General features: G+C 38.4%; 1 protein-coding gene across 2 annotated transcripts in view; it reads right to left on the minus strand.

Moving 5' to 3' along the window:
- Positions 1-24580, minus strand: part of LOC100770349 (glutamate receptor 3) — a 268038-nt gene that overhangs the window by 131286 nt on the left and 112172 nt on the right. For both annotated transcript variants that reach the window (XM_035450026.1, XM_035450028.1), the window contains exon 4: positions 384-571. In XM_035450026.1, coding sequence (XP_035305917.1) covers positions 384-571 — 188 coding nt within the window. The remainder of the gene's footprint in view (positions 1-383; positions 572-24580) is intronic.

Below are 24580 nucleotides of genomic sequence, written 5' to 3' on the forward strand. Positions count from 1 at the left end.
ATGAGAAACAAAATTCCTACCTGTCAGCCTGCCTAATCTATTGTCTGTTCCCTATTGTGAAGAAGATACAAGAAAGGAAGGGGGTTACTTTGAAACAATCAGCTATCTATTAAACAGAGGAGTAGAGTGTCGGATTTATCTGATATGTAGCATTAAATTGCAGAGACATTCAAATTAATCATGTGATGCAATTTTTTATCAGCTTGGAATTTTCTTTTTCATTTTTTTCTGCAGCCACTAGGGAGGAAAAAGGGATTAGAGAGACTATGAAAACCGTTGGCATGCTAAGTCTGTTGGCTACTTAATTTATTAGCAGATATGGAAACTGCCTCAGGATAATGCTTTAACATGCAGGCTGGGAGTGAACTAAATCTCAGACATACCTGTTCCAAAATTGTGTTAATCCTTTCGACTTCGCAGTCAATCAAGTATCGTTTTTCCTGTCTCCTATCCATTTCTTCAATGATGCGTCTGAATTCCTGGATGTCCTTTATGTTTCCCACAGACCTTGCTGTCACTTGCCAGTTGTTTTGCACTGCTGCTTCCATAATTGCTTGTAGGATGGAAAACCCTGAAGGAAGGAAAAACAGCTATACTAATTTTTTTCCTTTTACAAATATTTCTGTAGGTGTTACGGATTCTACTGAGTTTCTATTCACAGTCCATTGGGTCTTTTCAAACTTGATTCACTGGAGAGAGCAGGTGAACTCACAGCTTCCAACCCAACTCTCCAGATAGTTGGCACCTCCATTTTGGTGTTTTGTTTTAAATGAAAGAAGATGCAATCATTTGTGAGCACCATGGAGATTGGTGTTTATCAGGTCATTTTTGTTTTGATATGCATTATCAAAACATCTATGGAATAAATGACAAGAACATCTTGTGTCTGGCTGCACTTTTCTCTGTTGCAGTTGAAGCTCATTTCTTTCATCTTTCACTTATGAATTCTTCAGAATTCGAGGATGAAAGAAACCCACAACAAAGAATTAGAAATAAATTTACTAGCAATAGAGCCTTATTAAAACAGGTTGAACCATACATGGATATGACTATTCAACAAGATAAATTGTGTCTCCCAGGTAATATCACTATAATTTTGTGAAAGACAGCCTCCAATACAGACTATTACTCTTTGATTACATAGGGATTCTAAAAAATATTCAATAAAATTAATTTTGGGGAGTTCTTTCTTTTTCCTGAATAAAATTTACCATGAGTTCCTGGTTCTACATTAGCTAATTTATATCCAACAACCATTAGCAACTAACAACCCATGAGCTCTGTTCAAAAAAAGGAAAGATGCTTGAGTTTGGGCTAACCTATTTGGAATTATAGGCATCTTGTGCTTACCATGCTAGAATTTGGGAGACAGAAGCAGTACGGTTGCCAAAAGTCCAAGGCCAACCTGAGGTATACAATGAGATCCAGTCTCAAAAATCCAAAACCAAACCAAACCAAACCAGACAAATAAATAAGCAAGCAAGCAAGCAAACAAACCCCCAAGAGCAGTGTCTCTAAAGAATGAAGCCCAATGGCACAAGCATTATTTTTATATATACTCTTTTAGAGTAGTCACATCTTCGATTTTATATCATATCTCCAGCTGTGCTTCTTGTATGAATTCATAATCTAAGTATAATCTCATCAAGAAAAGACGGTGTTATTGGGATATTATCAAAACAATCTCCCTACTCCCAATAGGAATGAATGATAGAGATGATTTGCGTATCCCAAATTATCCGTGACATAGTTCAGTCACCACAGAAGCAGAGGATGGAGGGAGATGGCAATGCCTTTTGAACATACTCCAAGTTCTCTGCTGTCTTGGGCCTACCCTGTGGTGTAAGCAGGCTGTGGTTTAGAGTCGTCCTCACTGTACCATAGAAAATGGTATTGACATTTGGAGAACATGCTTCAGGGAGATGGCAGCAGTGACTCAGCCGGTCATTATAACTCCTTTGTGTGCTGGGTGTGTGCAGGAAGAAGATCACAAACGAGACCCAAGCACTGGGTAATTTCCAAATGAGCAATTTCAGCACAGGAGCTCAAAATTACAGATCAGAGTAAATTACCATTGCTTTAAATGTTAATTCTTACTCTTATAAAACCAACCACGCATATTTATTTCTCAGATTTACATTTTCATGTGGGTTTTAGATGTACTCTCTGCTTCAGTGGGAGTTGAGGGCACATAGTGGGCCAAGGCATGGGATTAAGAAATATGCATAGGAAGAAAGAGATTAAAGCATGTGGAAAACTTTCTTAAGCAGTGTATAATAAGACCTCATTATTTTGAATGCCACTAATTAAGAATTTATGAAAATTCAGTAAGGACTGTGTTGAATTTTGTTCCTGGACTATTTATGAAGAAAATATTGGTTGAATAATAACTGATGAAACTACATAGGGAGTCTTTGATTTTTGTGAAGTAAACTTTTTTAAAAAGGCTCGTTAGCAAAGCACAAGTGTTCCTATGCTTAGTAGAAAATTCAAATTCTTGTCATCTCTGCTTAATGGACCTTGTCCACAATTTGTGATGACATAGAGCAAGATTAATATCCTTTCCATGTGACAGTCTTCCCCATTTTTGAAAGCTGTTAACATGTCTTACTTTAACCTTCTCTTCTTCGGGTTAAAGGTGTCCCAAACCTTCAACAATTTCTTTGATGTGATGATAACCATTTTTCTTTCAGTTCTACTCTTTTTTATGGATAATTCTCAATGCTTCTAAGCATGCATTAATTTTACATAATAACGGGTTTCATGCTGACACTTTTGTACATGAATAAAAAGCATTTTTATCATATTCATCTTCCATTATCCTATTTTGTCCCCCTTCCATTCCCACTACCTCCTTCCTCTTCTTAACTAGTTTCTCTTCTATTTTCATGTCTTTAAAAAAATGATCCATGAGTTTCATTAGGGTTGCTTACAAGGATATGGGAAAGGGATTATTCATAAGAGTGTGACCATCTTACTAGTGACTATACTACTGAAGAAAATGACTTTCCCACCTTCAGTAATGATTAACTGTCTCTCCACACTAGATACTATTATCTGCCTAGAAGCCCTTAGAGAGGGGTGTGTCTTTATAGCCCCTGCTATACTCATGACAGGATGTTGACTTTTCAATATTTTATTGATCTTGATATTTCAGATATCATCTGAACAGGAAGTTCAGATGGCAATGGGATTATTACTTATTTGGTTACAGGTTATTTTTTAGCAGGATAGAGCTTCTGGGAACAAAGTTCAGGGCCTTATGAATACCAGCTTGGGTTGATAATATATTTAAATAGCCAAATTTATTAATTTGTGTAGAGATTGGATTCAGTAGAAACCTGTTAGTTCTGATAAAGCTTTTACAACTTACTGTGCACAAATTAACATTTATAACATTCATTCAATTCTAACCTACTTCTATCTTCTTTTCTTTGATCCTGAACTGGTCCCTACTTATTTTGTTTTCATGTTCTTTCATATCTGGAAAATGGTTTCATTTACTAACAGAGTACTTTGTTACCTGTTTAGCGTAACTGCAAATTTGTCCCTTTACCAAGCATACCCTGCTACCTGTGGACCTTTCTGGGTGTTTCTCCTCTTTCCATAAAGCTTCTTTTAACTGCTTCTTAATAATTTTTCCCAAACATGACTTGTTTTGAATTCAAGACAAATAAATTACAAGCAATTTTGAAAAAAGCAGTTTGAATAACTGTTCACAGATATTTTAAAATGCAAAACACAATGGATTAAGTACATTATAGTACACACACACACACACACAGAGAGAGAGAGAGAGAGAGAGAGAGAGAGAGAGAGAGAGAGAATGTTATGCTAAAGTTTAATAGCCAACAATGTATATATATATATTAACAAGGAATGATTTCCACTATATATAATATACTATGTAATGTATAATGGAAAAATCTAACAACGTTAGCGTCTACAATGTAATTTTATTTTATTTCTTTTTCTTGCTGAAAAGGCTGATGGTTGTGGAAAAAATCCTCAAAAACTACTAGTGTTTTCTCAGAGACTCAGGATCATGAAGACATTCCACATTCACTGTCATTTGGTTATATAATGTTTGGCTCTTTTATAAGAAGCAGGTATTGTTCTCTGCAAGGGTAAAATCGATAAGGTTTTAAAAGTCTAGCACATGCTGTCCTCTCTGAGCATAAGCTACTAGAATATTCAAATGACAGGTCAACAATCTGCTTGCTATGTGCTTTCTCTTAATAAGCAACGGTTTTTATAGATATTTTTATACTTCTGTTCTTTGAACCATGGGAATGTGTTGCCTAATCAGAACCTAAGCAGAAGAAGCACACTGATTTTTGATGAGTATGTGTCTGGGATCCAGTTGACTGTGAGTCTTACATTTTTCTGAGCAAGTCACAACTGTGGCTTAGCACTGTGGTGTCATTTTCCATGCAGAGTTTCCCTGTGTCTTCTTGAGCATGGGGCTGTTGCACTGTAGAACTCTGGGGGAATGGTCAATTCAGTTCAGTATATGTCAGCGAGCAATCCAAGCAGATCTTTTTATTTGTTTTCATACCCAATTTATCATAGTTTCACTGACTCTGTTACAGCTGACCAAAGCATAAATAGAAGCTTGAGGGAAAAAGAAAGAAATGTTTGACTTGGCAGAGCACAACCAGGTGCTAGTGTTTGTAGGAGGTGAGGTTTGCAACAAAGCCCTGGCTTTGTAAAAATAAAGCCTGCTGTTTTAGCAGCTTCAAAATTGTCATCTACTCTGCATGAGTTTTCACATGCCCAGCTTTACCATTCCCAAAGCTACTTTGATTTGAGTAGCACATTATCTCAACTGGATTCCAGACCACTATTGCTGTTCGTGCCCTCACTGGTTCTCATTTTAAATGGTGGGAGTTGCCATACAGATGAACTGACTGATTGTGAGCTTTCCCCCTGCATTTGACCAAAGTAACACTGGAGGATGACGGTAAAGGAAAGACAGAACAATTCGTCATGAGGAACTGGGTCATACCCATGACCAATTAATTCTAGTGCATTGCTTATTGGGCTGCTATTGGCAAACAAGAAGACTATCTTGGTTAAAGGCAGTGCCGTGCTGTACAACTAGGTCATCCTTCTTTACCAAAGGGCTTACTACTTCTGCTGTTGGGAAAGTCACTGGTGGAAGAGAGACACCTGACTTAAGATTGTATCTACTCCCCAGGTCATCCTGCATCCGGTGACCAGTAGCAGCAAAATTATAAAAACATAATCACCCCAAACTCCCAGTAGGATAGCTAATGGACCACCCCACCTTCAGCGCTCTAATGCCTTGTCACGGGTGTATCACAGCTCTTCTTTTCGTAGATAACTTCATGCTTCTCTGCTCCTCACAAGTGGTGCCAACTAGTAGACTCACCAAGAACCTTTTGGCATGTGAATTGCCATTTTAACATCTGCTCTAGAGTACTCAGTCCATGACCATGAGTTTGACCTCATATAAGGGATGGTGGCAGATCCAAAAAACTCTCAAACCTACATTGTCAAAATCAGTGTCCCAGGGAGAAAGGGCCCGAACTATTTTCACTGTCTAAACAAAATGTAAAAATACTTCATGCAGAATAAATATAGTATTTTCTCTGTGAAAAACTGGAACAATCAGCAGGATTTTGGCATATGGAAATTGGTAATGAAGATATCTAAAAGAATACACCAAAGATGAACATTTTTGCTTTGTATCTTTTAGTAGGGGCTATCTCCACCTGTTCTTATTCAGAACTTGTACTCAGAGCCACACTTATATGTACTTCTGACAGGGTCTCTAACAGTGTCCCAAACGACAGATGCTGGTATTTATGAATAGCCTTCACAGAAGAGCCAATTGGCATTTATAGACATTTGTGCCTAGAAGGGCTTCCTAGAGGGTTTGTGACAAAAATTACAAGCATATCTAATGGCTAGCTCTTGCTTACTTTTTATGACTACCTCTTCTGCCTCCTGGAATCTCATGTAGCATAGGCTAGCTTTGAATTTATTACATAGCCAAGGCTGACCTTGCAATCTCCAAGCATGTCCAGGCCTGAAGATGGATTATGATATTTTGGGGTGCAAACCTCAGCTCGATTCCAGGAGCTTGAGTCACCCATTGTTTTTCAGACGCTGGTTGATTACCTCTGGATGCCTGGCCTTGGTGGGAAATGGTTCATAGTTTGTATAACAATGGACCTGGGCCCCTGGGTGGACACATACCCATCATGGGGCTGGTGGAACGTGCCTAGAAACCAGTGAGTGACTAGCAAGACAGGCCCTTGTGGAATGTCTGAGTGCTTGGGTTCTGAGACTATCCCTAGGATTATAGGAAGCATCTCCTAGTCAGCACTTTATACATGATAATAGATGACTTCTGCTATCACCCCCACTATTGGAAAGTTATTTAAGAGTATGCTTAAATAAACCATGGACTCCAGTATGAATTGAGAGCCCTCCTGAGATGACAAGATGTCTCTGTCTCATCCTTAATGCCATTAGGAATTTCCAGATACACACTCCCCCACTCAGGGATAGACTCAGGGCTGTTCATCTGGTTCCAATTGCAGGCCCAAAGAAATCAGTCCAGATTAGATGGCCTCTGTAGCCTGGGACTGATACAGTCCTGACCCTGGCACAAGTGCTATGAGTACAGGCATGCATGATTATATCTGACAATATTGCTGTTTTCCCTTCCTTCCTTCTTTCCCTTCCTTCCTTCCTTCCTTCCTTCCTTCTTTCCCTCCCTTCTTCTTTCTTTTCTCATTTATCATTTTTAGGTTCAAATTTATTCCTTGAATATGGCTTATTTCATCATCTTTTAAAAATATTTTATATGTCTTTATTGCATCTAGAATATATGCAATGTCTAGTTTAACTTAGTTTATTGTACTTCTATTGTTGCTTCCAATACATTTTGATAAGCAAGTGTCTAGTATATTTATGAAGTTGGTATTCTTGTTCATTCAGATGAAACTAGTTAAATGAAAATTACTCTTTTGTTCTTATATTTGTGCTCACCTGGGCTTCAAAGCCAACCTTATATTCTCTATTTCTTAAACTTCTTTGATCTTCATGGACTTTGAAATAAAGTTATCTTGTATGCTGTTGCAAAATAAAGACATGGATAAGCTTGATATAGAATATGAAGGGGGTGCTTGGCCCCTATGCCCTCCAGTTGAGGTGAGTCTGGATTCCACCTAGGCGCAACTCCCCTATCCATATTCTGGAACATCCTGGGAGTGCTCAGCATGTAGTAAACCTGCCTGCATCCCAGTCTTGCCCCCCCTACCCACTCTGCTTAAGGGGAGTCTGGGTTACACCCAGACCAACCCCTGCCCCCCAATCCTCTCCTTGGAATTGCCTGGGTCTGATCTGTGTGTAGTGGACCCACCCCAGTAGCCCAGACAATCCAGAGTCTGCCTGCATCACAGTCTTGATCCCAACTATGCCCGAAGATTTAGATTGAGCTTGAGACTTGGCCCCCCTATTCCCCCTGCATGACCAGAACACCAGGAGAGACTGGACCATCCAGAGTGGCCCACCTACACTCACTGGGAGACCAGAAGAGAGGGAGAGACCCCACCTGCACCCACTGAAAGAAGGGAGGGGAAGACGACAGTATAAGAACACATTCAACAACAGAAAGACCAATATGACACCACTAGAATCTAGGGACTTTACACCAGCAAGAGCCGAACATCCCAACACAGATGAAGTGGAAGAGAAGGACCTTAAAAAATTATGAAGATGTTAGAGACCCTCAAAGAGGAAATGAGAAAATTCCTTAAAGAAATGGAAGAATAAAAACAAAAAATACATTAAATGGAGGAAAAGTCAAAGCAAAAAAATCAAGAAATAAATCTCTTAAAGAAAGCAAGGAAAACCAAGAAAAAACCAACCAAACAAGTAAAGGAAACAATTCAAACAGTTCAAGGCTTGAAAGCTGAAATAAAAACAACAAAGAAAATACAGAATGAGGGAATGCTGGAAATAGAAAAGCTGGGTAAATTATCAGGACCAACAGATGTAAATACAACCAATAGAATACAGGAGATGGAAGAGAGAATCTCAGGTCTTGAGGACTCACTAGAAGAAATAGAGTCATCAACTAAAGGAAATCTTAAGTCCAACAAATCCCTAACACAAAATATCCACGAAATATGGGACACTGTGAAAAAGCCAAACCTAAGAATAATAGGTATAGAGGAAGGCAAAGAAATGTAGCATAAGAGTACAAAAAACATATACAACACAATCATAGAAGAAAACTTTCCCAAACTAAAGAAGGACATGCCTATGAAATTACAAAAAGCTTACAGAACACCAAATAGACAGGATGACAAAAAAGTCCCCATGCCACATAATAATCAAAACACCAAACTTACAGAATAAAGAAAGAATATTAAGAGCAGCAAAGGAAAAAGGTCAAGTAATATTTAAAGGCAGACCTATCAGAATTACACCTGACTTCTCTATGGAAACTCTGAAAGCCAGAAGGTCCTGGATAGATATTCTACTAAGAGACCATGGATGCCAGCCCAGACTACTATACCCAGCAAAGCTTTCAATCACTATAGATGGAGAAAACAAGATATTCCATGAAAAATTAGATTTAAACAATATATGTCCACTAATCCAGCCATACAGAGAGTACTGTAAGGAAAACTCCAACCCAAGGAAGTTAACTACACTCACATAAACATAGGCAATAGATAATCCCACTTTACCAAACAACAAAAGAAGGGGGTAGAATCCACACACAATGCCACCACCATCAACAAATCCAAAACAAACAAGAATTAACAATCAATGGTCATTAATATTCCACAACATCAATGGTCATAACTCGCTTATAAAAAGACAGAGGCTAACAGAATGGATATGAAGACAAAATCCATCCTTCTGCTGTATACAGGAAACATACCTCAACTTCAAAGACAGACTTACCTCAGAGTAAAGGGTTGGGAAAAGACTTTCCAATCAAATGGACCCAAGAAACAAGCTGGTGTAGCAATTCTAATATCTAACAAATTAGAATTCAAACTAAAATCAATCAAAAGAGATGAAAAAGGTCATTTCATATTCATCATAGGAAAAGTCCATCAAGATGAAGTCTCAGTTCTGAACATCTATGCCCCAAATACAAAGGCACCCACATTTGTAAAAGAAACATTACTAAAACTTAAATCAAATATAAAACCCCACACACTTACAGTAGGAGACTTCAACACCCACTCTCACCACTAGACAGGACTACCAGACAGAAACTTATCAAAGAAACAAAAGAACTAACAGAAGTGCTGGCCCAATTTTATTTAACAGACATTTATAGAACATTCCACCCAAACACAAAAGAATATACCTTCTTCTTAGTGCCACATGGAACCTTCTCTAAAATCAACCACATACTCGGCAATATACCAAACCTCAACAAATACAAAATATAGGAATAACCCCCTATATCTTATTGGATCACCATGCTTTAAAGTTAGAATTCAACAACAACACACATTTCAGAAACCCTGAAAACCCATGGAAATTGAACAACATACAATTTTACCATTCCTGGGTCAATGAAGAAATAAAAAACAAAATTAAAGACTTCCTAGAATTCAATGAGACTGAAGACACAACATACCCAAACTTATGGGACATTTTGAAAGCAGTGCTAAGAGGAAAGTTCATAGCACTAACTGCAAACCCTATCAAAATCCCAGCACAATTCTTCACAGATCTTGAAAGAACAATATTCAACAAAAACAAAAAAACCCAGGATAGCAAAAACAACCATGTACAATAAAGAAACTTCCAAGGCATCACCATCCCTGACTTCAAGCTCTACTGTAGAACTATAGTAATGAAAACATCTTGGTATTGGTACAAAAACAGGTAGACCAATAGAATCAAGTTGAAGACCCTGATATTAACCCACACACGTATGAACACCTGAGTTTTGACAAAGAATCTAAAACTATACACTGTAAAAAAAAGTGCTGGCATAACTGGATGCAGACATGTAGAAGATTCAAATAAATCCATATCTATCACCATGCACAAAACTTAATTCCAAATGGATCAAGGACCTCAACATAAATCCAGCCACACTGACATCTTAGAAGGAAAAGTGGGATGTATCCTTGAATAAGTTGTTACATGAGATCACTTCATGAACATAACTCCACTAGCACCGACACTGAGATCGACAATTAATAAATGGGACCTCCTGAAACTGAGAACCTTCTGTAAGGCAAAAGATGTAGTCAACAAGACAAAACATAAGCCCAAAGAATGGGAAAAGATATTCACCAACCCCACATCTAACAGAGGGCTGATCTCCAAAATGTACAAAGAACTCAAGAAGCTAGTCACCAAAACACCAAATAATCCAATTAAAAGTGGGGTTCAGAACTAAATAGGGAATTCTCGATAGAGGAATCTAAAATGGCAGAATGACAGTTAAGAAAGTATTCAACATCCTTAGCCATCAGGGAAATGCAAATCAAAACAACTCTGAGGTACCATCTTACACTGGCCAGAATGGCTAAAGTTAATAACACTAATGACAGTCTGTGCTGGAGAGGATGTGGCAAAAGGGGAACATTCCTTCATTGCTGGTGGGATTACAAACTTGTGCAGCCATTTTGGAAATCAGTATGGTGGTTTCTCAGGAAAATGGGAATCAGTCTATCTCATGATTCAGCAATTCCACTAAAAAATGGGCATATACTAAATAATGCATATTCATACAAGGACATCTGTTCAACCATGTTCATAGCAGCATATATATATATATATATATATATATATATATATATATGTATATATTATCTAGAACCTGGAAGCAACCTAGATTTATCTCAACTGAAGAATGGATAGGGAAAATGAGGTACATATACAAAATGGAGTATTACTCAGTGCGGGGGTGGGAAGCAATGAAATCTTGAAATTCCCAGGCAAATGGATGGAACTGTAAAGGATCATCTTGAGTGAGGTTACCCAGTCACAGAAAGACAAGCATGGTATGTACTCACTCATATATAGATTTTAGACATAGAGCAAAGGATTACCAGCCTACAAACCACACCACCAGAGAAACTAGGAAACAAGGAGGACTCTAAGAGAGACATATATGGTCCCCTGAAGAAGGGAATAGGGACAAGAACTCCCGAGCAAATTGGGAGCAAGGGGGGAGAGGGGTGGGAGGTAGGAAAAAATAAGGTAGAAGAGGAGAGGGGAGGAGAATAGGAGGGTTCAGGAAGACATGGGAGGAATAGAGGAGAGTAAGAAAAGAGATACCTTAATAGAGGAAGCCAGTATATGTTTAAAGAGAAATCTTTCACTAGGGAAATGTTCAGAGATCCACAAAAATGACCCCAAATAATTATCTAGGCAGTAGTGGAGAGGCTGCCTTTGATGCCCTTCCCCTATAATGAGATTGATGACTACCTTAATTGCCATCCGAGAGCCTTCATCCAGTAGCTGATAGAAGAAGAAACAGGCACCCAGAGCTAAGCACTGAGCCATACTCCTGGAATCCAGTTGTAGAGAGGGAGGAGGGATGAGCAAGGGAGTCAAGACGATGCTGGAGAAACTTACAGAACCACCTGACCAAACCTAGTGAGAGCACAGGGACCCCAGTTGTAAAGCTGAGGAGCCAGAGGTAGGAGTGATATAGAGGCAGAGTAAAGAGATGACGAGGAGCCCAATCACTTGTTTTGTGTTACATTTTGCCATGTCTAGGAGGCCTGATGTATAAAAATCTGAACTCAGAGCCAATAATTCAGAGGATGATAAAATGTACTTCTCCTTATAACTCATGAAAAGTGTCCCACCGCACAATTGGACCCATATTTTACTGTTTTGTTGTTACTGTTTGTTTTCACTTCATTTGAGCAGTTTAGTATCATAAAAATCAATATAGTGATTGTCGCAACTTGAGATGTTAATACGGAAACTATTCTATATGTGAGGAGCTTTAGATAGGCAGGTCAAAAACCCTCTCTGTTTGCATATGAACATCAATCTGTGAATTTTATGGAATATGATAAAAACAAATATTCATTCACACCCAGCCCAATTTACCCATGGCAAATTAAGATTTTCCTGGAGCCTTTATTCTTCATAACTGTGTTTGCTTAAGTCATTCTTTAATTAAGAACTGACCCTCTGTGAATCTTTTCTTCCTCATAGCTGCATCATTAGGATAGCCCTCAGCTAATTTGTGGAATCAATGAACATAAGGTGCTCTCAAGCTTTGTGTCCTTTAACTCTTCCCTAAAAATATTTCTTTCAATTTGAAGCATGCTCTTGACCTGTATTAGACTGTCCAATGCTTCTAATTGTGAACCCCACACCCTGGAGAATTCAGATTTCCCAGACTTGGAATTAAAAGTCTTAAAGAATCAAGTTTTAACTGTGAATGTCTAGACAACAATAATTGATAAATTGTTGTCTGGCAACTTTACGTGTTCCGGTTACCCTCGCATCTTACCAAAGGAGGCAACTGCTACTTGTCAAGTTTAAGGGTGGCTCTGAAGCTGGCAGTGCATATAATCCTGCATTTCCCATTTCCCTTTTTATTCCTGTTCTTCATTATGAACCTTGTCTCCATGCTGGTGAATTATGTAGTTCATTTTCCTCATCCTAAGCTGAGGAAATATGCCCAAAGAGATGTGTCAGTGTCACTGAGTGAATGTACGCTTGCTTCGCATTATCGGTTGCAAGGGAATTCAGAAGACCATCTGGAGGGAAAAGCAGAATAGGCGAGCCTCTGATTGTCAGCCACTCTAGGTCTGATATAAAAATATAAAAGCAACTGGGATTTAGACTAGAAGGAGTTCCTACAGTGCTATGTATAAGTCTTTTATACTTATGTTCGGTGCTTAGGTAATTGTTCTGGGATAGATTGCTAACAATCACCAAGGGCCCTGTGGACTGCTGAACACTTAATAGATGTTGTCATGGTTTGTGTGGGAAATGATGCCCACAGATTTATGTATATGTAACACTTGGGTGTCCAGCTGCTGGTGCTGCTTTGAGATGTTCTCTTACCTTTAGAAGATGGAGAATAGCTAGATGAAGGGAGTCACTGGAGGAAATCTTGTCCTGTTACCACTTTATTATCTGCTCAGTTGAGAGTGAGCAGACCCACAATCCTGTGCTATGCATTCTCCATTATGATGGACAAAATAAACCCCATAAGTTCCTTTTGGACAGAGATTTCCTTACAGTAATGAGAAAAGCAACCAATGTAGATAGCATTCAATAAATGCTCCTGTCCACTACTATTCTCTCACTTGCTTTCTTAGCCCCATTGGAAGTAGTAATTTCCAACTTTTGATTCTGTGACTAAGTCTCCTTTCTAAGAAACTGGTGAGTGGCTTAGCATTTCTTGGGTACTTGGAGAGGGGGAGTGCCATAGAACTCAATCAGGACAGGTGCTTGGCAGTTTAAATTGAATGACAGCAGAGAAAATGCCATATACATATTTTTAAAAAGGCTCTATTTATAGGTGAGGGAAGAGCTGTTGCCAACTGACCAAAATGCACCTACATTCCTGGTGCAGTTTATTATGGAGAGAACCCAGTGACTACAAATTAAAGAGACTGCCCACTCTATTACCTCTTCTACAGCACAGGATGACCTTTGATGATGTTTCTAGGAGTGAACATACTTTATGTTAAGTACTCATCCTCTAATCTTGCCTTCTATCACAGTAGTTTATGTTGTGCCCTGTGCCTGTGGAGTAGTCAAGTGAAACTGACCCAGATTGGACTTGAACTTGGAAAAAATGTGCTTGATTTCTATTAAGCAGGAGTGCTTTCTATGATGAAACTCTTAACATTTTTGAACTCCAGATGTGAGGCTAGAATGGTGGCTAACAGTGAGAAATGGAGAGGATTTATGGAAAGGATGAAAAGTGTTTGGATCTGCTTACAAAATTATGTGGCCTGTTCTGATGGCTGGCCATTCATGGACTGCTGCATCTTCTTGATCTTGATACTGCTGGAGGTAAAGGTAATATTAAGTGCAGACTTTTGCCTAGAGGATATAGAAGGTCTAAAAATAAAATCCTGGAAACAATAGGTATATGACTCTGTCTTTCCTGGACAACATATCCTGCCAGAAAGAAAGAAAAAGAAAGAAAGAAAGAAAGAAAGAAAGAAAGAAAGAAAGAAAGAAAGAAAGAAACCAGTTCAGCTTAAAATCTGAGGACCTTCCTCAATAAGATGATGGGACAGACTTAGTGGACTTTGCAGGGGAGGCCTTACCCTCTCTGAGGAGCAGATGGGAGGTGGGGGGAGTGGGGAGTGGGGAGTGGGGGGAGAGCCAGAGGAGAGAAGGGAGGGGGACCTGGGATTAGAATGTAAAAGATAAATTAATTTAAAATGTTAAAAAAATAAAAGATATAGGGCTGGAGAGGTGGCTCAATAGCTAAGAGTACTTGGTTATCTTGCAGAGGATCTAGGCTCAGTTCCCAACACCCACATGATGGCTTAAAAACATCCATAACAGCAGTTACAAGGTATCTGATGCCTTCTTCTGACATCCACAGGCACTAGGCACACATGAGGTGCACATACACACATACTTGCATGCAAAACACACATAGACATAAACAAATCTTAAAAAATAAGAAAAATACCTGACAAATAGAGCTGGCATTTTATACATCACAATACACAAAAAAATATTTCATACAAATAAAAATTTTAGCATGGCATTTGGCCACCCTAACATAGTCTACAGGATGGATATGAGAGCCCAGAAAACTGTCTCAAGCAGATACTTTCCTTGATAAATATGACCTGAGTCTTGATGAATAGAAGGTTATTGGGTAGAGGCAAAGTCTTGCTAGGAGGACATCGAGAAAAAAATCACTGGAGAATAGAGATGTGAAGACTATAGGTGTTACATGAGGATTTGTGGAAACAAGAAAGATGAACCAAGGCAGAAGCTCTAACAAGTGTATATTGTAGTGGACCCCAGTACCAAATAGGAGTCCCAGTGTGTAAGAGAAGGTATTTTTTAATGCCCAGACTTGCGGTGGACTCTCTGGCATCTCCATACAAAGGGATTAAAGGACAGAGAATGGATTCCACAAGGAAGTCATGAAAGCCTCACAGGCAAAGCTAAGAGGGATGTATCTGTCACAACACTTCTGTTGAATTTAAGCTTTTGCTGTGTATCAAAATTAATCCCTGTCCAGAAAACAGCAGAAAGTTAAAACTAAAAGACAAAATACATGAGTACAGGACCTATCATTGACTAGACTATTTTCCTTTCTGGTCTTCAGTTTCTCCTATGTACCATGAAGAGACCAAGGTTATCATTAGTTCTGGTTCTCATATTTTAAAACTGTAAGAGATGTGGAAGGCTTTTGTTCACCTCAGACAGCCTGATGTCTTGCAACTCAGATACAACTCAATCATTTTGTCTGGAGGCCAAGATGTGAACAGGATGAAACATTAGTTTGTATTCTTCCTTCACACTGCTAAATACCTCTGTGTTCTCTTCTGGACAAACCCAACTGAAAGAAAACGGACAATCAAAATAGGGTGATCTTGAAATAATTCTATGTGTTTTTAGTGTGTGTGGCATGGGAAATTACTAATTTTTACTGTAGTTTCTCATATGCAGGGACAGTACTAGAATGTGGTATTTTGTAAGTGTCCAACAAATGCCTTTGGGTATTTTGGGCCTAATAGAACACATATCATACAATCAATTGGAAGAGCCTCCGTATTCTTCACATAGGTTTCTCTGCATGATGACATCTCTTTTATCACCCATAGAACTGATTTGAAACCACTAGACTAACAGATTTTTTGTAGTGGCTTTTTGTCATCTTTTTTTGGTATTTCTCAGATTGCTTCAGAGGCTTCCCTGTGTCCAATCCATCTGTTTCTTCTGACTTCCTTATTTTTATTAATCTCCTGGTTATAAATTCGGAGTGCTACCTTGGATTCTTTCATTGTCCTAAGCATATGTGAAGTAAAGTTAATTCATGTTTCATATGTCGGCCTTCTACTTTACATCCCCAGGACTGCTGGCTATCTTTAACCTATTAGTAGTATATGTTTGGGCTATTGTAATAGTCCTTTTCCCTTCTATCTTGGCAGCCCATCCTTCTGATTATGTTACAGCCATGTCATTCTAAAAAGATTCAGAAGTATTTCTTTGCAGATATTAAAAATGCCCTAATTTGTTTGCAAGTTAGGACTTACTATCCTAGAAAATCTTAGGGAAATAATTAAACCCAATCAGCTTGTGGTTTGTTACTTTCCCATTCTAGAACTCAGTTCCTTAAGAAAAATGATATTCTATTCCTAGGGGTCCCATAATGATTGTATAAATAGTTACAACCAGACAGAATTTGAAGGATAGATGAAAAGAGTTCAATTGCACTAAGAAGTAAGTGCAAGACAGATGTTATCGATGAAGGAGAAAGAAATGAGAGTGTCTCTCTTTAGACACTTACACTTACTCTTCCTGCTTACTGTTTCACTTGGAAATTGGTGCCTTGACTGGAGTTATTGGGGCTTAAATCAATGAAACTTATAGCCAGCTCAGCTCACTATTTGGACAGCCAATCTTGAGGAAAAAGTATAGACTCAAAGACTAGACAGCAAGAAGCTAACTGACACTACCAGTTCTGGCTTTGATTTCACTTAGTCACTGGATATGTCCATTTGGGCTAATGTTTTGCAAAGGATAAACAATCACATGGCTGTGACTGAATTTAGAACTGCTTCAGCCAACTAGAATATATAGGGGGTTCACAGAGGTCAAGTCCATAGTCACCCTTAAGGTCATATCTCTGATATTGGATTGCTGGCAAAGTTCAAGGGCTAGAAATTTACTTGAATAAAATGTACTTAGTAATCATTAAATCAGTCATTACAATGGTTGATGAATTGAGAGACTAGTCAGCCACGACTCCAAAGCTTTTGTGCTCATTCAGGCAGTGTACTCAGTAAGAGAGAATGACTGAATTCTTAACTAGAAGTTTGCTTTTACTAGCCACTATGCTAGCTCTTATATGTGATTTTGAGTGGGAATTAGAGTTGTAATGTCATATGTACATGAAAGTATTGATCTGTTGAAGAGGTATTTACCTAGAGAGAGAAGAGCTATAGAACATCGGAATCTGTTAACTGTAAATGTTTATTTCTTTAGTGAGGAGACCCCACCAGAGGCAGTAATGGATTTATAGAGTAACACTTGTTTCCATGAAGCCACTGGGATGCGAAGGCATGGAGCTGTTCTGTATCTTCAAGCTGGCCTACTTTTAAATCTGTGTTAAATTTGCCAGTGTGTCTTAAAACTGTTTGACAACTCCCTTAGGCCATAAAACATGTTTATATTTTGGATTGAAGCCGGATAATCATAATACTCTGGAATCTTCTTAGGGAAACCTTCCAATCTTCAGTGTTTAACTCTCCAAATATCAACAAGGGAGCATCTTGTTACTTGCAACAACTTGGATGAATCTGGAGGGTATTATCTTAATTGAAATGAGCAAAGTACAGAAAACCAAGTATCATACTATCTCATTCATATATGGATTCTAAAAACATTGGTCCCACGGAAGTAAAGAGTAGAATAATTGTAACTAGGAGCTAGGATGGGTATAAGGATGGGTCGTAGGGTAGTACTGGTGACAATTAGAAGGAATTAATTTCAAGAGATCTATTGTATATGAACGTGTCTATAGCTAATAGTGACATGTTCTCAAAAACTACAGAATGAGTATTAAGTGTTCTCAACACAAAACAATGAGGGTATGTATTTATTATTTAGATAGAACCATTTCACCATGTATATGCACATTCTACCAACTTTTGTAGACGCTGAAACATATAATGTTTTCCAGATGTTCTTTAAGATTCATTAGCTATTTTGAGTGAAGAACACAGTCAGCAGCAGTACATGAGGTGGTGATTTGGGAATTATTTTAGGAGAGAAACAAGACAGTCATCTTCTATTGAAAATTTATGTTTAAGCAACTTCGGGAATTTTACAGTTCATACCTTAGAAAAGAAATGAACTTTCCTTGTGCAGTGTTGTGTTGGTAGGCTTAATGATAGCTGAGCTATCCTCAAGGGATAGTTGGTCTCTAATGAGGAACCCAATAGTGTAAAAGGCATATTGACTATAGCCTTAGAACTGTGACAATTGCCCAGTTTAACTGGCCCCACTTGGACATAAGACATTTTTTCTCAGTATGAAATAAATGGCTTGTGCCTTGCATGATGTAGCTGCTTCTTCTATCTTAACCACTGATGCAGATCACAGCATGAGTGATTATTGTGGCAGCAGCCATCCAGAGCCATTGTGAAAGTGGATTAGATGAATGGAGTTTCTGGGTGCAGAATGAGGCTGTCTGCATAGTTGGCTTCACAAAGCAGAGAAGGTACCCAAGATGGCTTATGCTAACAACCCAACTCCAAAGAAGGGTAGTCTATGCCACAAGTCTGTACAGATCTGCCTATAAAACATGTCTTTTAGTCTTAATAGTAAAGGAAGTTATTGTTAGTTAAGAAAAGAGGCTTGTGTACAAGTCTCTTATTCTAAGCATACTAGTTGGGTTTAACTCATTCAGAAATGGGATATATGTTCCTTCCACTTGTGGAAATATCAATCTCAATGAAGAAATCATAAGTATACCGTACCTTTGCAACTTAATATATGCCTTATGGCCAAGCAACATTGGCATCGTAGAAGCCATTTGTTAGAAATGCAGACCCTTCAGTCACTCCCTATGCTTAATGAACTAGAATACATTTTAAACAAGCTTCCCATATGATCCATTAGCACATCACAATTTGAGTAGTAATGGTCTTGTCACTACTGTATAATTACTCACACCCACAGCTTGGCTGTTAACACAGATGGGCAATTCAGGTGTATGCAAAGCTCAATATTCAGTGGATACAACAGAGGGAGAATGAACACTGATGAGTTAGGAGGAAACTGGGTCATGAACTGACAGAGTTTTAAGAATGGCCAGCTTGTTAAATATATGCCCACAAAAAGCCTTTTAAAAGCATTTTGAGAAATTTATGCAGCTGATATTATGGCATAACAAGTAACACATCAGGACTTCCACCTTCTGGGGATAGTCCAAGGCTACAACCAAAGTAGTTCAGGGGAAATCCCAGCATCACTAGGCTGAAATAGACTCTTCTGTATTCACTTCAAGCAGACATCCAAATTTTGTCTATTCTCTTGTCTTTCCCACCATCCACGGAGGCTTTCACAGTTCTGTAACCAGACTAGAGAGTATAGCAGCTTCCTACAAAAATAGGAAGGGCCATGGGCAGAGAAATTCTTGGACTGAAGCTTATAGGACAGAGAGACAATCTAGTGGGACTCTATTCATTTATTTCTCTCTGCATGGGTGGCATGGTGGAGGTAGACACCTGCTAGAGAACCTTCAACGTTGTTCAGAGTGGAGAGTGGGTAATTAAAGCCACCTGGGGAAAACTACAGCAACATACCCTCTGTCCTTAGTGAAATACTGCTGTTTTCCAGTTTCTAAAATTCACCTGAACTATGGCCTTCAGTGCTTATTTTGAAAGAATAATTTCCATAAATTTCATATCAATTTCTACCAATTTATAAGCCATACAGTTTTTTGTCTTTTTGCAAAATGTACAAAAAACCCAATATGACAATAAAGAGAAATAATATCTTTTATAAGCTTCTTCCCTGCCTACCTCCTCCTTAATTTAGTCAGCAAGTGATATGCAGTAGTACACAATTTTATAGCTGATAAGACTTTGGCATTAATGGAAGTCTTAAAGGAGCCTTTGAGTGGCTCCAGATTGTGTCAAGGTGAAGTTGCCATGCCAACTTTGTTCTGGCTTTGCCATAATTGTGGCTGAAATGAATATGAAGGTACTCATAAAGCATTTCCTGTCCCCAGAGCTTGAGAGTCCCCTGTGCCATTTTAATTTGAGTTTTTTGGATTGTAATAAAATGAGTGAGCAGAGGAGGTTAATTATCCTAATTATAAAAGCAGTAAAACCACGGTCCTTTTAGGTCAGGCATTTGGATAGATCTCCCTTGGCTCTGAACATTGGGCATTAGAAAGTTACTTGAATGCCAGAGGAATCACAAAGCATCCTCTCCAGTCCTTTGCCAACGTCCCTGAAGCACGACAGAGGGGAATTCTTTTTCAGGAAATGGTGTATGATCAGTCTGTATCCCAGAGCCAGAGAGAAGTTTATCTGGAAGTGAGAGGCAAGGGGCCCATCTCCATAGGGGTAACTGTGTTGGTCCAACCCCAAATTTCCCTACTTTGTCTTGGATGCTAGCTAAGAAAGTTCAATATAGCTTGGGGGAAATCTTACTGTTGTGAGCATTTCAAAAGATGTGCATCATTTTCAGTGTTTTATGTCATTCTTTTATTCAGCTGGCAAAGGCTGTGATAGTATCTTTTTTACAAAGTATACTCCCCCAGACAGGGAATTCTGGCATTTCCTGGCTCAATATTTTGTTGCATTTCTTGATTCCCAGAGGCAAGACCTCTGTCTTTTCCAATGAGCCATTTATTTTCAGAATAGATCAACCCAGCTATCTCTAGAAAACATGTTCTAGACGAGGTATGCCTGTCACACAGTAGGTATTTGTTCATGTTGATTTATCCCTTCCTTCATACTACATAAGAATGTGATCAAGATGAAAGAATCACCTTTCCTATACCTGGGTGATATTTTTTATGTATGATATCTGTTCACTTTGTGATCTTATGGCATAGGGAAGCAGAAAGCCTTGGATAAAGCTGAATTACTGATTGTTCAATATTGAAGATCAAACTGGCCAATTGGTCAGACAGATATGCTTTTAAATTATCCATACACTTATGGGATGAATAAGGAAAGAACTTAAAATGCATCTTTCAAAATAGGCCTTAGACTGTTGCATGATCAGTCTGTGGGTCTATGACAGTTTGCCTAATTCCCACTGAATAGTCCAAGAACACTAATATCAATGACACTTAACAGAATGCAGGAGAAAGTAGAAGTCTCACTAGACATTTAGTCTAACAAAGCCTGCTTCTTCCTGCTTTTCCTTCTCTGTCCATTCTGTCTATCCAGTCTTTGAGATTTACTCTTGATTATTTGCAGCAAGGATAGGAATCTAAGGTATGGACAGTACTGCATAATGCATACACTTAAAGTCACTTATATTTAATTTTACAAGCTTTTTATATTTTGTATGTGAATGCATCTACATGATGTGGGAATGTTAATTTAACTGAAAAGACAGGGTCCTAGAGGAAATGGGAGATGATTCCAGCTTCTTATGCTTATCTCTTATTCGTGTATTGCCTTTGACTCTCAACACTTTCTATCTCCATCTCTTAGGCTTATAAAAATACTTACCCATGTGGAATTGCTTCTTTCCGACACTCATACAGACAGGATGGTTTCCAGCTTTAGAAACAACTGGAAGGGCTGGGGTGTAACTCAGTATCAGCGTCCTTGCTTAGCATGCACAGGGCCCTCAGTTCAACCCTTAGTACCAAAAAAATTAATCACTCAATCAAACCAAAATGAGAATGCAAATTTTTAGAAATGAAAAAGAAATGGAACCTTTGTGGCATCAGAAAAGCATCTGATGCATGGGAAGAGATGACTGGGTGGATAATGTGCTTTCCTCACAAGACCGATGACCTAAATTCAGATCCCTAGAACCCATGTAAAAATCCAATACATTATTGCACGCATCTTTAGTCCCAGCACTCCAACAGGGAGATGGGGAACAGAGACAGGAAAATCTTTCTATATGTTCACTGGACAGTTAGCCTGATGTGTGCAGTTGCAGGGAACAAGAGAGATCTCATTTCAAACAAGTTGTAAAGTTTTCTCTCTTTCTCCCTCTCTCCCTCTCTCCCTCCCTCCTTCTCTCTCTTCCCCCCTCTCTCTCACACACCAGGCACACAAACAATAGAAGAAGGAGGGTTTCATGTTACCCACATCTTCACTAAAATAAACAAGGAAAATGTACACGTGGTGTTTGCTAATGCCCAAAGAACTTCCAAGGTAGCTAGAGAGATTCTTCTCATTGGCAGTGATTTGAAGGATATTTCATTATACATTAACTTGTGCATTTGGTTTATACTGACTGCCTCCTATAATTTATGTTATGCTTCAAAAAAGCAGGCCACTAGAAACAGGCCTGGGATTAAAACTAAGGAATTGTGAAAAACAGATATTGATGATACAGTGCAGAGTCATATTGGTACTATCAGGAACTAATGCCTTATAATACAGGAGCCAAGCCTTCCAAAGTCTTGGTATTTATTTTTATACATGAAGCATTTTTAAGATCTGTGTAGAAAATTCATATATTGGAATACAGAACTGATATAGACACTGTAAGAGTTATGAATTTTTTAATATCTTGGTCTTTTGTTCATTGCTATTGTTTTGTTAGTTTTGACATCATTCTCCTTTGTAACCAGAACAGATATGTTGCTCTTCACTAGGCAGAATTAGTAACAGAATTTGATATTGTGTTTGGGTGTGTGGGGGTTCATAGTCAGGTCAAGCGGTATGCATTTGATTTGAAAGTAATTTTTTCACACTACTAGAACTGAGTCCAACATTTAACAAATGTGGTTCAGGTAAGGAGCTAGAAAATCCCCTTTATTGTAGGAGAAAGCATACCAGGGCTACCAGTACTTGAGGCATAAATTGTGTCTTCAGAGATATTTAACATTTGCAGAACTTTGGGAGATTGTTTTTTGGCATTTTAGCTATGTATCTGTTTGGGGGGGAGAGGCTGTAGAAATACATTTGAACCTACTGGCAAAGGAAATCTGAAGATATTTTTGTTAAGACTATGGTGTTCCTGTTAGGAAGTAGAGTTATCTGTGCATTTTTTTTATCTGATATATTCTGAAGTTCTCTTCTTGCTTTTCAATTAATAATACAAATTTAATTTCACAGTATCTTGAGACCAGTGTAGCCTTTGGGAAGCAGCTGCCAAACTGTCCTTTATTGAATTTTTCAAGCTGCTCCCCTGTGCTTGTCAAATAGATGTGCCCTGGTCTCCTATGGGAGTGGTCCTACCCATTTCAAAGATACTCTTCACTGACTTTCTGTAGCCTGCCATAGGTTGGATAAGCAAAATACCTTGCTCAATTTGTGCTAAGATTACTCCCTAGACTTTAAGAACTTCAAATGCCAATGACAGAAGGACATTGACTTAAATACTTTTCCTTTGACATAGACTCTGTTAGAATTGTGCTTAATATATATACAGAGGTCAGTCAAGGGATTACAAAGATGATGCAATTATTGGACATCAGAATTATGAAAGACCTTACATATATCATCTAATCAAGTCTAACCTTCTTTTATTTTACAAATGCATACACTAAAAGCCAGAGGGTATGTGGCATGCCCAGAAAATTGTAAAGTAGGAGGAAAGCAGAAGAGTAACGGGGACATCTAGATGATTTGCTGGGTACTTTAGTACTAAGCAGAAAGCCCCTTTATAGTTATGTTACTGTTATTGAAATACTGTTGTATCTCTAAAACATAGATTTCCAATTTCCTTTCATAAGAAAAATGACTAAATGAATATTGCGTAGTTATTTTTGTTGCCCAAGAATCTTTGAGTGTCTTAAGATTATCATTTATGAATAGATATTAGTTACTCAAGTTTGGAGAAGTGAAGATTGGAGGAAACCAGCCATGTGTACACTGATCCTGAAACAATGCAAGGAAACTGCCATTTCTATTAAATCTGTGCTGTTGCTTGATCATAGTTAGTAAATGGTTCTTTAGAAAAAAATCTGGACAGAAATTCCAGCCATTTGACTTATTAGAGCCTAGTTGAATGAAACTTAACTATAAAGAAAGGCCAAAAAATCATGGAATCTGTTTCTTGTTGGCCAACAACTCGTGGGCATGGGGCCTGCCCAGTTTTTTGTCTTACTAGCTCTTGTTTGTTTGCTTTGATTTTCAGCTTTTGCTTTTGTTTCTGAGAGGGAGGAAAGGGGAGGCAGAGAGAAGATCTTGGAAGAGCTGGGGAAAGGGGAAGAGCATGATCAAAATATATTTATTGTATAAGATGCATTAACAAATAAAAGAAAGCCAAGTGTTCTTTTGGAATCTGAAAATAGGCAGACACATTACAAGCCTTCAGCAAATTCTCCATGGGCTTGGTGTTAAAACTAGAGCCTTGGGACTAGTGAGAGAGCCTCCCTATAGAAGAATTTGTTTGAAGTGTATTACTGGTAGATGGAAGTCAGAAGTTGGGGTAGAGAATGTCGAACCAAAGAATGCTACCTTGTTGCAGAGTGACCCTATTTACAATGAGCACAAATATGAAGCTGGGATCACCAAGGGGATTTCAGGAAAAGTCTGAATCTTTGAAATTATAGCATTTCTCCATTCTCCGGGTACATGTTTCCTTCAATCTTTCAATGGCAAATCATGTGATTCATGCCCATGGATGAGAAATTATTCCTAGCAGTTGATGTCCTGTGAACAAGTTATCTATCCTTAATGCTATTGCCTATACACACCATACTGTCATTCAAACCCAGGTAACA

The sequence above is a fragment of the Cricetulus griseus genome, chromosome X, assembly GCF_003668045.3.
Source record: "Cricetulus griseus strain 17A/GY chromosome X, alternate assembly CriGri-PICRH-1.0, whole genome shotgun sequence".
In the NCBI taxonomy this organism is placed as follows: Eukaryota; Metazoa; Chordata; class Mammalia; order Rodentia; family Cricetidae; genus Cricetulus; species Cricetulus griseus.